We start from the raw sequence: 14,207 nt of genomic DNA, 5'->3' as shown, positions 1-14,207 counted from the left end.
ATTAGAGACATGATACTGAAAGTCCCATGTCCGACTCTATTGGATCATTGATTCAGTCTTCTCTCTTTACAACCTCTCTTTTCTTTTCTCTTTCTATTTTTACTTTCTTTCAACTCCCATTTTACTCCTTCATTTGTTTCTTCTCTTCTCCATCTTTTCTTTCTTTCTTTCTTTCTCTCCACAGACATTACAATAAAACAGTAAAAAATGGCATTTGGGAAAGGACGTGGAAACAAACGCTCTTCTACGTCGTCTTATGCATCGACCATAACAATGGTCGTGTTTGTAGCTTTGTGTGTCATAGGTGTATGGATGCTCTCTACCAACTCCTTTATTCCATCACAGATCACACAAGCTACAACTCGAACGGTCATTGCAGAGACGGAGAGGAGTGATGTGTCCGCCTCTTCAAACGCGAACGATGAACCAGAACCAACAAAACCGGAGTCTAATGAGAATCCAACGTTTCAAGACAATCCAGGAAAGCTTCCAGAAGATGCCATAAAGTCTGAAGACGAACAACAAAAGTCAGCAAAAGAGAAGACAAGCTCCTCAAAGGCAGGAGATGAAGGAGAAAGGCAAATTCAAAAACTAGAGACAGAAACACAACAGAACAATGAGAAAGAGAATAAGAAGAACGACGAGGGTCAAGTGAAAGAAGTTGTTAAGGAGTTTGAGAAAGAACAAAAGGAACAGCGAGAAGAGGACGCTGGGAGTCAACCAGGTAACAACAAAGGAACACAAGAGCAAGAGAGTGTACAAGGGAAAGACACGCAGGATGTGAAACAAGGGCAAGATCAGGATTCGAATACGGACGTGACGTATACAGATGCGACCAAAGAAGAACTACCTATGGAGGTGGGGAAGAGATACGCATCACAGAACTCAAAGAATCAAGAAAACGGTCAACAACAACAACAAGAGGATCAAAATTCAAAGAATGAAGAAAACGGTCAACAACAACAACAACAAGATGAACAAAACTCAAAGAATGAAGAGAACGGACAACAACAACAACAACAAGAGGATCAAAACTCAAAGAATGAAGAAAACGGACAACAACAACAACAACAACAACAACAACAACAAGAGGATCAAAACTCAAAGAATGAAGAAAACGGACAACAACAACAACAACAAGAGGATCAAAACTCAGGGAAGGAAGATAACGGACAGCAAAACATGGAGAACAACAACATAGTTAGTGATGAAAACGGGAAGGATCAGAAGAGCATGAAGGACGAGAACGGACAAGAAGAAGAACATAAGACTCCAGAGGAACAAAGCACAACAAAGGAAGAAAACGTAGAGCAACAACAACAAGAAGAGCAAAAAGATGAGAAGAGACAAGAGGGCTCAGGAGCGAGCGGGTTTGGTTCTGGAATACCGAAAGAATCTGCAGAATCACAAAAGTCATGGAAGAGTCAGGCAACAGAGTCTAAGGACGAGAAACAAAGACAGACATCTGAATCAAACAATGCAGATAGTATAATGAGTGCAAAGGCATGGGAGTTGTGCAATGCAACTGCAGCATATGATTATATACCATGCCTAGACAACGAAGAAGCTATAAAGAAACTGACGAGTAGAGGACATTTTGAGCATAGAGAGAGGCATTGTCCAGAAGACCCACCAACATGTCTTGTCTCCCTCCCAGAAGGGTATAAGGAGTCCATCAAGTGGCCTGAAAGCAGGGACAAGGTAAATGATACTCCTCCAAATATGTTTTTTTTTAATATCTTTAAAATGGATAAAAGTTTACTTAATTGTGATCTAGTAGATATGGTACCACAATGTCCCACACACAAAGCTAGCAGAGGTGAAAGGACATCAGAACTGGGTGAAGGTCACTGGCGAGTTCTTGACGTTTCCTGGTGGTGGGACACAGTTCATCCATGGAGCTCTTCATTATATAGATTTTCTTCAGCAGGTGAACTCATTTCTTAATTTCAGGATAACATTTAAAACTGCAGTAATAAATAAAGATATATAAATTTTATGTAAAATTAAGAGAAATACCCTTAAAAGCAATAAATCAAGTTTTGTTAAAAAAAAGTAGCACACAAATAGAAAATTTTCAAAATACCATTCACTGAAAAGTAAAAAATAGTGTATATATACCTTTATATATTTAGATTTAGTGATCAAAGTTTAGGGTTCAGTATATATGGACTGGAATTAGGATTAAGGTTTATGATGTAGGGTAATTTAAGTGTTTTTATTGATTAACAAAATGCTAGTTTAGAGATTTTTTTTTTTTTGGTCAACGGTTTTTACTTCCACTAATATAACAACGATTACACACAGTTTAGAGATTTTTTTTTAAATGTTATTTTTTACGGCAAAAATTTAAAGTGCTATTTATGAGATTTTCCCTAAGTCTAATGCCTCTTTTCTTTTTCTCTATGGTAGTCTTTAAAAAACATTGCGTGGGGTAAAAATACTAGGGTTGTACTGGATGTTGGATGTGGAGTGGCTAGCTTTGGTGGCTTCCTCTTTGAAAGAGATGTTATAGCCATGTCTCTTGCACCAAAAGATGAACATGAAGCTCAAGTTCAGTTTGCTCTTGAAAGGAAGATTCCAGCCATCTCTGCGGTGATGGGCACTAAGCGATTACCATTCCCTAGCAGAGTGTTTGACCTTATCCACTGCGCACGTTGTAGAGTCCCTTGGCACAATGATGGTGGCATGCTTCTTCTTGAACTTAACCGGATGCTTCGGCCAGGAGGTTATTTTGTGTGGTCAGCAACACCAGTTTACCAGAAGCTTGAAGAAGATGTTCAAATCTGGAAAGGTAGGTTTGAACTATAATAGTTTTCTTTCTTATATGTTTGTACCACTGAAGCTGAAATGTTGCGAGTTATGTAGAGATGTCTGCGTTGACCAAATCCATGTGCTGGGAACTTATAACAATCAACAAGGATAAACTCAATGGCATTGGTGCTGCCATTTACCAGAAACCTACCACTAATGAGTGTTATGAGAAACGAAAGCACAAGAAGCCTCCTATGTGTAAAAACAACGATGATTCAAATGCAGCCTGGTACGTACCACTACAGGCATGCATGCATAAAGTTCCCACCAATGTGGTTGAGAGAGGGAGCAAGTGGCCCGTGAGCTGGCCTCGCCGGCTTCAAACACCTCCTTATTGGCTAAACAGCTCTCAAATGGGGATCTATGGGAAGCCAGCTCCACTAGACTTCACTACAGATTATGAGCACTGGAAGCACGTTGTTAGCAAAGTATACATGAATGAAATGGGAATCAGCTGGTCTAATGTGAGGAATGTAATGGATATGCGAGCTGTCTATGGAGGGTTTGCAGCAGCTCTTAAAGACTTGCAAGTGTGGGTCATGAATGTTGTAAACATAAACTCACCAGATACATTACCAATAATCTACGAGAGAGGCTTGTTCGGAATATATCATGACTGGTGTGAATCTTTTAGCACATACCCTCGAAGCTATGATCTCTTGCATGCAGATCATCTCTTCTCCAAGTTGAAAGCAAGGTAAAATCTCAAGTCTTTTCCAACCTTTTTGTTAAAATTTTCTTATAAGTTTCTTTTATCTTTTGGAAGGTGCAATCTTGTTCCAGTAATGGCAGAAGTTGATAGAATAGTAAGACCAGGAGGCAAACTAATAGTCCGTGATGAAGCCAGTGTGATAAGAGAAATAGAGAATATGTTGAAATCACTGCACTGGGATGTTCATCTAACCTTCTCCAAACACCAAGAAGGAATATTAAGTGCACAAAAAGGATTCTGGAGACCAGATGCACCTCAAACTTCCGCCTGAAAGAAGATAGCATTTTTGGAATCTGCAAACTGAAATAGCAGAAGCAGTAGCATTATATATTATACATTTATCAACCATATCTATAAGTCAGAAAATTCTTGCTTGTTGCTAGAATTGGATAAAGATTGTCAAGAATAAGCAATAGTGTTAGTCTTGTTAAACTGTAGACTAATTAGAACATTTTTTTCTTCACCTATGTCATAGAGAAAAGGAAAGCACAACCAATAAATGATTTTTTAAAAAAATTTGTATCAAAATTATATACAATAAGATATTAGAACAACGGGAACATAGAAATAAAACCTAATTTTATCAATTTGGTGATATTTTTTTTTAGTATACGGCAGTTGTCTTAAAATTACATATATTATATTTGACTCAACAAAAATATACATGTAACATTTGTTTTAAAATGCTCTGACCAACCAAATATGTGCTATCCTACAAGTAGTCTCCACTTTAAGATCTCTTTAGGACCATAGATAATGCAAACATATCAAAATTACTCATCTGCATAGTGGAATTTACCTTGCATCATAAAAGAAGATCATAGATTGCGTAAATACTATTATGAGTATCTATACATGGTGTTATTTATAGGTTTTTATCATATAGAGTGTTATTAAATTTGGAGTTTTCTGTTAAAAGCCAAAATTTTATCAAAATTCAATGCTTCATTTGTAATATCTGATGATTTATGCATGTTAGAAAATGAAAGGATACAAATATTTGAAATCAACAAAATCTCATATGGCTGATTATTATTTCAATCTTTGGATATTGTTTCGAAAATATAGGTACACAAAAAACAATTAAATCCCTTTTAGATTACAAGAATAAATATGATTTATTCCATTGGAAATTAATAACCATAAGAATTATCTCAATTTCAAAAAGGAAATGAGTTAACAGTATTTGAAAATTACAAGGAATAAAATCATCATAATATAAGTAAGCCAAATTTAGTATATCAAAAATTATGTTTTGATTATGAGGTCTATCAAACTCTTTGAAGAATAAAATGACCAACAAAAAATGTGATAATCTGACTAATTATAACTAGAAATATGATAAAAGATGTCAGCAGTTAATTAGAGACCGAAATGACCAAAATGTGTACATTCCAAATTATTTTTCTACTTACTGGACTATGAGAAACAGAGTTGGTTTCATGTTTAGTTGATGGCTTTCAAATGAATATATTTTGATATTGTACTTTAATTTGGTCAGATTAGTCATAAATTGTTAAGTTTGTTATGTTTTGGTTGAGCTAAGCGGAACTTGATTTTCTTGGTTCCACATTATCATACATGTAACAGTTTTGAGTAGAATCATTTTGGTTTGTATTTTAATTTCATATTTGATCTAAAAAATCTAAATTTTGTATATGATAGCCAAAACTCTAACGATATTGCAAGATATCAAAATACACCTTAATGTTAAAGATACACCTTAATGTTAAAGTGAATCTGAAAACATCAAACCCAACAAAGACAATATATTACAAAGTTAAGATTTTATTGTTTATGTTTTTTTATCATCAAAGGATTATTATTGACAAATCTTTAATGGATCAAAAGGATATATCAGATAAAAATGGATAGTGAATTTGAAAAAATCATCAATCATACAAAGTTTTGCTATGACTAAAAATGAATACCAAACAACATACATAATCTAGAAATCATTATTCTAAAATAATTAAAACATCTAATTGAAATACATCATTATAATTATCAAAACAAGATTTCTAACACTAACCAAACATGTTACATGCTACTAAACAATCATTTTTGTCAATTAACCAAATCCCCTATATATTATTTGAGGAGCATTCATTGAAAATAACCTTGTGTTGATGTGTGATTTACATGTGTGTCATTTACACTTGGCAGCTCCACAAACACTTTCACCCTTTAAATTTAAAGACCCTTTGCTAACTAGAATAATTACATGAATTGCCATTGATCAATATATTATAACTTTACTAATATAGTATAAGCTACTTTGTTATCGACTAACCAAACAAATTAAAACGTAAACGTTTAATGCTATGACTTTATTATTTTTCTATCTTGAAGATGAATGATTTTATGATCTGCAGATGAATTATTTTCTTATATACACGTCAAGAGGATTGTATATTAAACGTTGACCCCTAGACAAAAATAAAAATTATGTGCAAAGTCTCAATCCTATGTAGTATATTCACAATGTTAGAGAATTCTATTATATATTCATCCAATTTATCTTGATTTTTACACATTATACATATACTTCACATTCTTTTGTTAGTTGGGGTTATAACATATAGTATATGAATTTATTATATTTACGAGTCTGTTATGAAATTATTTGCAGTTTTTTTTATAAAGAGAAATAATTAAAACCATCAAACTATAACATGGGTTCTGATGTAAAATGTCTAACTATATAAAATGTAACCATCAAGAAGTTCTATATATAGTTAGACAATATATATATAAACGTGTTATAATAAGGATTCCTAACTATAGTGTTTACATAGATAGTGTAATGTCTAACTATAATGTCGTTTATATATAAAGTATCAAATATTAATAAAAAAAAACAAAACAAATCTGTAATTGGACATATACAGAATTCATATAACCTACCAAATTTATTATGTTAACTTAATCAATTTTAAAATGTCTAACCTACAAATCTGGGTGGCATTAAATAAAACGTGATTTGCAAGGACAAATGATATCGTGTTTGTTAAAAGGAAACTTCTAATAAGTTTGATATTTTTTTTTACGATTTTGGTAACTAAATTTGTTGATATAATCTGTGGTGCCATTAATTGGCTTAATTTCTGTATATTATTAGGGAGTTGATTATGGTTATACTCTTTTAACAAAAATGTGATTGTTTTATATAAGGAAGTTATATTATGGATTCAAATTTTTGTAATCAATTAATAATCGACTGAATTTTTTGAACTTTAATTTTTTCATATAAAAGGAAGTTTCATTATGGGACCTATCTAATTTAGGTTAGTCTTAATATAATTATCGCGCAAGTTATGTAAAATTAAATAGGTAATATTATCTTTAATTACAGCGATTTGGAGATAATTATTATTGCCCCTCATGTATTTCACTTCTTGGTATAAATATGTGGTTTTTATAATAAAATCAAAATCACCGCACCCTTCTCCTCAACTCAAACGATTAATACAAACAATTTCACAAGCAAACTCATGGCTTTTTTTAACTTCATGTCCGAATTTTATTTTATAGTCAAGTTAGCAAGTGTTCGTAAATATGCTATTATTTTGAGTGCGACTGTCTAAAGTTGTTTTTTTGTCTGAAAACATGAACCAAATATTTATGGAGTTGTAGTAGGAATATGATTTCTTGAAGAATATATGATAAAACTTACGAACGGGAACAATGATTTCATTGACCATAAGATCCGGTTCTTTGTAGTAAACATGGAGTAAGTATTTCACATTTGAAATTAAAAGTTATGCATTTAATTAGTTTTATATTTTCTAAATTAATTTGGTAAGCAGCTATGTTTAGTTTGGTAAACTAATTCTTAGTTATTTCTCTGTATATGATTGCAAATCAGAAATTCTAAAGATTTTTTTCGTGGCATTTTGGTTTTATCATTTTTGTACTTATAATTTGTTTCTTGCGTAATTTATTTTACTACTACCTATGTTTCTTTCAATATTATAATCATACTTTTTATTATGCAAACAATAAATCTATTTTATATGTTTTTTTTGAATTAAATTCGAAATAAATAGGTTGAAATTATTGCATACTATTATATATTTTAACATAAATTAAATCTAATTAACACATAACCAATTACACAAGTTTTTTCTATAAAAAAATTATTCGTACATTATATATACATTCACAATTTCGTTCGATATGTACCATTAGATCTAATATTTGTGTTTATAATTTTGAAAATTTCTAATATCGTTAGATTAAAATAAAAATCTTTCACTCCGCACATGGTGCGGGTTATCACCTAGTGAATTAAGAAAGCGTACTCAACATTAGTCAACAGTGATATGTACAATAATAAAAAAAACTTTTATGTATTTTAAATCCTAGAAGAGAATCATAAAAATAGTTGCGTTGGAATAGAATAAGCCTATTTGGGAATATCAAAATTAAGCTTTGATTATACAATTAAACTTTTGAATGATAAGTTGACCAAAAAAAGTTATAATTAGACTAAATATAAATGGAAATCTGATAAAAGATGAGTAATTCACAATATAAGGTTTGTGTCTCCGTATGTAATTCACATCAGAAAGTTAAAGTTAAATAGAAGCGAGCAAGACTTATTTGTTGGTGTCCACGAGGTTAGATAAAAGTTATCACATATAGGTTGAGAAAGTGAGAAAATCTTTAGTTTTATAAGAAGCTTTGATAATTACTTAAAAAAGGCTGCTGATGGAATACAGACACTCTGGTGTTACAAAAAGGGATGTTCGAGACTGTTGTGTAAATAAACAAATTGGTTACAGAATACAAAGAAATGAGAATCAGGGGTGCCAAAAACTACAAGCAGCACCCTTTTTGCAGTGTCCACTCTCATAGAATTTACATATTTTCAGCCCTTTGGGCGGATGAGCTGTGTACGAACCTGATCCATGGTCATACCCATGGCTACTGCTGTATGGCCATTGCCGGTTATTATTATGACTGTTGTTGAGGCTACTGTTGTGACCATTGTTCCACCATTGCCGGTCTCTGCTGTGCCCACCGGATCTCCTTTGCTGACTTCCATTACCACGTGGACTGCGCTCGGTGTTTCCACGGGCTGGGTCATGTGATGATGGTGACCTAAGGCTCGGTTCCAAACCAACTCCCGAAACATACTTGGGAAGTCTCTCGGCCAATCCAGCTTCAACTGTGGTTTCTGATCCCAGTCTGAGAGCTGTTGTCGTCAGAGTCAGGTCCTGGCTTATTGAAGCTGGTGCTGGTGGTGCAAAGAGCAGGAGCTCCGGACCAGCGGTTCCACAGTGGCTGAAGAGATTGTTGTCTTTTGCTTCTGTGCCCGTTGAGCTTTTGCCGGCCGAGACGCAGTCAAGAATACTTGGCTGAGAGACATCCATTCTGCATGTTTCATGTGTGAGGAACATGCGTAGCACCGGGTTAAAGAAATCTTTCTCTGGCCCTTTCATCAAATCATCGTCGTCATCACAGTGAAATGTTGAGGTGGGTGAAGAGGGCAAACCGTTCTGCTCCATTGCTTCAACTTCGGCTAATAGATCTGAAACTGATTCATCACACTCGTCAGGGTCAGCCACAATGGCCGGCCACCCAGATGAGTGAGCCACGTGAGAGTTTTCGGAAGTGTGAGTAGCTGTGGCATGATCAACTGCCAAATCAATATGCTTCACAGACGGTGCAGCTAAGTCAACAGCATTCTGCTGAGTTACTTGAGGAAGCTGTCCTCCAGTGACCACAACACTTGAAGTGGTGGTGGTGGTAGGAGCATCGACGGTAGTTGTGGCGGTGGTGCTCCATGTGACACCAGACGGTCCTTTGACCAGAACACATGAAGACAGAGACTGAATAGTCTCTGCCGCTTGAGCTTCCAAGTCTTCAGGGCTCGACTTAGGTGTAGGACTGGGGAAATCAGGGAAATGGATTTCTTGATTCAGGTTTGGTGCATGAACAGAACAGTTTATGGGTACAGAACCACTATTTGCTCCATCTTCTAGAGTCTTACCATCTGCCCGCACAGGATTTGGTTGATCAGTTCCTGAAGTTTCTCTTACGTCAGGAGTAACCACATGTCCTGGAATCACAGACATTGATGCTGGACAGCTAACTTGAGGCTGGGGACGAACAGAATTGCCATCCTCAACTTTTCCAGAGCAAGGTACAAGAGTCGCAACTTGTTTTTCTTTCGGATCGTAAGTAATTGCAGTGGCAGTAGAGGAAGAAGAAGAGGCAGCACTGGTGCTGACTGGCGTAAAGTTCTTCTGAAGACAGTTCACATCAACGCCGGTGCTTCCAGAGTGGTGTGGAGACGGTTTCAGTTCTTGGGGATGGCACGATGAACTTGGCAAAGTAGTTGCTTTATCAAACCGTCCTTCAAGAGCGTCAGTTAGAAGTACAGACTCGTCTGGATTCTCGTGCGCTTTCCATATCCTAAGATAAGGAGGAAAATGGCCACAAGCTTTCCATTTGCGGAGCTGCCCCAAAGAAAATGGTCCCTGGGTCTTTCCTGCTGGATCTCGATAATGCCATATTTCATTCTCCTCATCATCTTTACCACTTTGCTGCAGAACCCAAAGATTAATATATGACAAGAAACCAAAACTAGAAAACATATGAGAGGTTACATTTCGAACAGGGTAGGCGGTATGGTCAAACCTGGATATCTGCTGAGTTGTTGTCGACCTTAGAACACTCATCTTTATTAGTGGCATGCAGGGCTTTTCTGCTTCTCAAAACAGGAGTATCATATTTTTTCTGTGGACTATTTCCCAAGTTGTTCAGGATATCCCTTTTTTTCTTCGGACTTTTACTTTGTACCTCTATGTGATTATCTGCATATAGAAAACGTACAAGATTGTAAACATCATCCACCAATCATGAAATTTCGTAAGATAATGAAAAAGAAGTTTAAGGTGGGAGACCTGGTTTCCTCGTACCCAAGACTGCATCTTCTGCTGATGGATGACTCGGATCCATGCTTGGATCTGTATGAACTTCTGGGACTTCCTGCAGAAGCCGCTGGCGCTCCTCAGGTGATTCTAGACGCCCTAGCTTTTCTACACATTCTCTAAGCGTGGGAGATGGTTAAGAAAACAAGACTTGAACATTCCATGCAACCAGTGTAAAAGTATCTTTCACATTTAACCTATAAACGCAAACCAAACATCTAAATGAAAAGACGAGAGTATGTAAAAATGCATACTACTCAAACTTAGTAATTCTTTGCCGTTGGGATTGGAATGGTCTTCTCTTCAAGGAATAATTTCATCAACGAGTCATTGAAAGATTCTATAACCGGCAACATTTGCAAAGCGAAATAGTGTAAGCGAAGTGCAACAAATATAGTATGGCAATCTGAAAAAGGATATTCCTTTCTATGACCCTTCTCACTGGCCCGATCCCGGAGATGCCTTAACTTCAACATATCAGCTTCCAGAACCTATATCGACAAAGCGTTAATAAGAAGCACAGCCAGGACAATAAAGAACTATGACCATGGGGATCTTTAATATTTATACGAATGATACTTGCTGCACTTAATTAACCTACCTCATTGACTCTCATAGCTTGCAGTGTTGCTGCAGTCTTCAAGATGTCACCCTGACATCGAAGGAAAAAACATGAGTTTCCAACTTAGATAAAAAATACAATTTCAGGTGAGAAGATATCATGCGTGCGCTCTAACCACAGTCAAACGTTTATTGAGGCCACATTTTATGCTCTGGCGTAGCCGTTTGCACTCGTCCTGGAAACCACAGTTAGCGTTACCTTATTATTAGATGGGGTTTAATTTTTTTACTGTAGAGCCGAGAAAGGTAGATAAAACAATATTTCAGAGAGGCCTAAATATACCTCAGTGACATTCTGGTCTGATAATTGATCCATCGAGATGACTTCTCTCTTGTCTAAATTTAGTATTTCTAGCATAACATCTGTAGTCTTTGCGCCAAGTTGGTAGGACGCTGATGCCTTGCTTGTACCTGTTATATTACAACAAAAACAGCTGAGAGCTTACTATTAAAATTTTAGGTCACTCAATTCCCATTTTACTTTCTTTCCTATAAAAGCATTAATATGAAAATTGATCAAGTACCTACAACTTGAACGAGCCTGTAAATATCCAGCTTCTGGTCGCTGCCTGATACTTTAATTCTCAAAATTGTGCCTACCACCTGTTCGTGAACTTTGTTGATATCATCAAGTAGAGTCTCTAAAAATTTACGTCTCAAATATATCAGGTTGATATTGTGAACATCAATCGCTGCAAATGCATCCAGATTTTCGTTTTGTACACTGTCATCAGTTTTCCTACGCGTCTTCCGTTTTCTATCCCTAACCAGTGGATCATGAGCCCTATCCACCTCTATTTGGCTACGAACAGCATGACTACTTTCCCCATTCTTGGGTTTCTCCTCTTTCGGTTTCTCTTGAATAAGGAAGTGAGACTCGAGAAGCTTAAGCATTTCAAAGTGACCCACTCGCTGTCTTCCAAATAACTTCACGAGCATTGGGTCACAGACAACTTGAGACTTCTGATTAGGATCCCTAAGATTTTTTTTCTTGATATAGTCAAGCAGAAGACCCTGCACGTCGAACTGAGAAAGAACCGATGTATCGCCATTTCTCATGACCGACAAAAACTCGAGGAGTTCTTTTGTTGCCCAGTTTGTATCTCCAGGAAGCTTTTTGAGAATATTACTTGGATTTTTGGCATCTAACTTGCTAGGTACGGTGGGGGAATCACTAGTCCTTCTTCTTTTAGTTCCATTCGCTACTACATCTGAATCTGAATTGCCTGAAGAACAAGCTTTGCTAAGGGTATGAATATTTCGTGACTCCACTTTAGGGACAGTATAAGGAATCTCCTTCCAAGGATTATTTGCTCTAGTAAGCTCTTCGACAGTTAGAGACAGCTCTTCCTTCAGACAAAGCCAATATACCTTGAACAGATACTCCCAACTGAGCTTGTCATCAAAATCCACCTTAACCTAAAGGACAATAAAAATAATTATGACGATGCACATTATGATAGAGTAAAGAGAATATATAAAAAGAACACTCAATTTATAAAACTAATGAAGTACAAGGTTTCCTCATAAAACAAGAGCCGTGACTTTTTTCCCCTTCGGTTTCACTCTTTCAAAATACACAACAAATCCGACTGCTCTCGCAGGAGCTTATTAAATACGAAACCCATGACTAACAAATTTGAAAAAATCCTATCATTCCGTTAGTTCTCTCATAAGATATGATTCTAATCAACCAACCAAAATCCCTAACACTCCATGATATTAGGTTGTGACTGGTTGCTATCACATTACCAGTCGTGTGACACGTACGAAGTTAAGTGCATGGCAAAACTACGAGATTTTAATCGGGTCTAAATAAAAAGAAACCCCATATAGATGCAACGAACGAAAACGACTCAAATCAACAAAAATATATTCCCCTTAAGGTAAAATATAACTAGGTTCAAGCAAATATTGCGGCAAAGCATTGAATGGAAATATTATAGATTTGTGGGAGGAGGAGTGTCTTACCGCTTCATTATCTCCTTGAGAAATATTCTCAATCAACATTATAGGCTTAATACATGTGCCACAAAGACCCATGTTACCTCTCACAATCACATAGTCGGCATCTTTAATGCACCGCTTACAAACAGAAAAAGTGCATGTATAACACATGTAACTGGAACCTTTCTGGCATGTACCGCATATGTGCCATCCTGAAATGAATGAAACGAAACATCTATTTACAAAGATTCGAAATGACGGCATCAGCAAATAGTGACATCTTAGACTATTCGACATACCACAATTCCATTTAGCCGCTGTTCGAAAGAACGCCTCGTCTCTCTTAATGCAAGCTGGATGATATGCCTTGGGGCAGTTCCTGAATGTACAACAAGACAATACGTTATCAATAACACAAATCTCCTTGCACTCTAATCAAAAATAGTAACAATTACAGATTAGTGGATTTATATATATTAGTCACTTCAACTGTAACTAAATCACAAACATAAGACCATACAGAGAATCAAATCGACTAACTAACAAACAAAAGCTCTAAATCTCTATCAAATGAATAATATTATCCAACAGAATTATTATCATTCTAGTCTCGCAACAACTCACCGGCGATCACAGAGAACAAGGTCTCCGCCGTCGAAGCAGATGAAGCAGACGTCTTCTTCCTTCTCGTCCCTCCGCGGCGGTGGCGGTGGCCGAGTTTGAGACACGGTCTTATTAGCATGCGCCCCCCTCGGAGGCCGGCCCCGTTTTCGCTTCGCAGGAGCAGCTTCATCAACAGCTCCTGCAGCAACCGTCGGGGCAGTCACACCGATCTCCTCGCACTGGTGATGATCAACTCTCATAAGATCGAGGCCCTCGACGGAGCTCTCTTGCTGCTGAAGCTGCTGCTTCTGCTGATTCTCCATGAATACTTCAAATGATTCGAAAATAGGTATTGAGTTTGTATTCACGGATCAAGCAGTGAAAGGAGAAACCCTAATCTAAATCTAAAGGTTCTTTTAGGGGGATTTTTGTTTTGGCGATGAGGATGGAGAGAGTATTGGGGGATTGAAGAAGGAAGACTAGTGGGGGAAAATAATAAAAAAAAACAAAAAAAAATTGGACTTTTGTTTTTGCTTTTATGCCCACTTATTACATTGTTGTTGTGCGAC

The 14,207-nt window shown here is 36.4% G+C and overlaps 2 protein-coding genes across 3 annotated transcripts; one reads left to right on the top strand and one right to left on the bottom strand.

The window, feature by feature from the left end:
• Positions 1-207: 207 nt before the first annotated feature.
• On the top strand, positions 208-3,797 carry LOC108809937 (probable methyltransferase PMT27). The gene is made up of 5 exons (XM_018582070.2): positions 208-1,701; positions 1,781-1,930; positions 2,413-2,794; positions 2,869-3,511; positions 3,581-3,797. The coding sequence occupies exons 1-5, from the start codon at positions 208-210 to the stop codon at positions 3,795-3,797; spliced, it is 2,886 nt and encodes a 961-aa protein (XP_018437572.1).
• Positions 3,798-8,183: 4,386 nt separating this feature from the next.
• Positions 8,184-14,198, bottom strand: LOC108812274 (zinc finger CCCH domain-containing protein 44). 2 transcript variants are annotated; one of them, XM_018584495.2, is made up of 11 exons: positions 13,660-14,198; positions 13,335-13,414; positions 13,060-13,247; positions 11,613-12,507; positions 11,372-11,499; positions 11,205-11,264; positions 11,069-11,119; positions 10,888-10,958; positions 10,456-10,592; positions 10,175-10,350; positions 8,184-10,080 (listed from the first exon to the last, which is right to left on the bottom strand). In XM_018584495.2, exons 1-11 carry the CDS (start codon positions 13,959-13,961, stop codon positions 8,332-8,334), a joined length of 3,837 nt encoding a protein of 1,278 aa, XP_018439997.1. In that variant the 5' UTR covers positions 13,962-14,198; the 3' UTR covers positions 8,184-8,331. The 2 variants fall into 2 exon arrangements, with proteins under 2 accessions (XP_018439997.1, XP_018439996.1); XM_018584494.2 differs by having other exon boundaries at positions 10,441-10,592; positions 13,660-14,197.
• Positions 14,199-14,207: the final 9 nt, after the last annotated feature.

This window comes from Raphanus sativus, chromosome 6 (genome assembly GCF_000801105.2).
Source record: "Raphanus sativus cultivar WK10039 chromosome 6, ASM80110v3, whole genome shotgun sequence".
Taxonomy (NCBI): Eukaryota; Viridiplantae; Streptophyta; class Magnoliopsida; order Brassicales; family Brassicaceae; genus Raphanus; species Raphanus sativus.
Note: the sequence above shows the minus strand (reverse complement) of the source record. Positions and strands in the feature narration are given on the sequence as shown.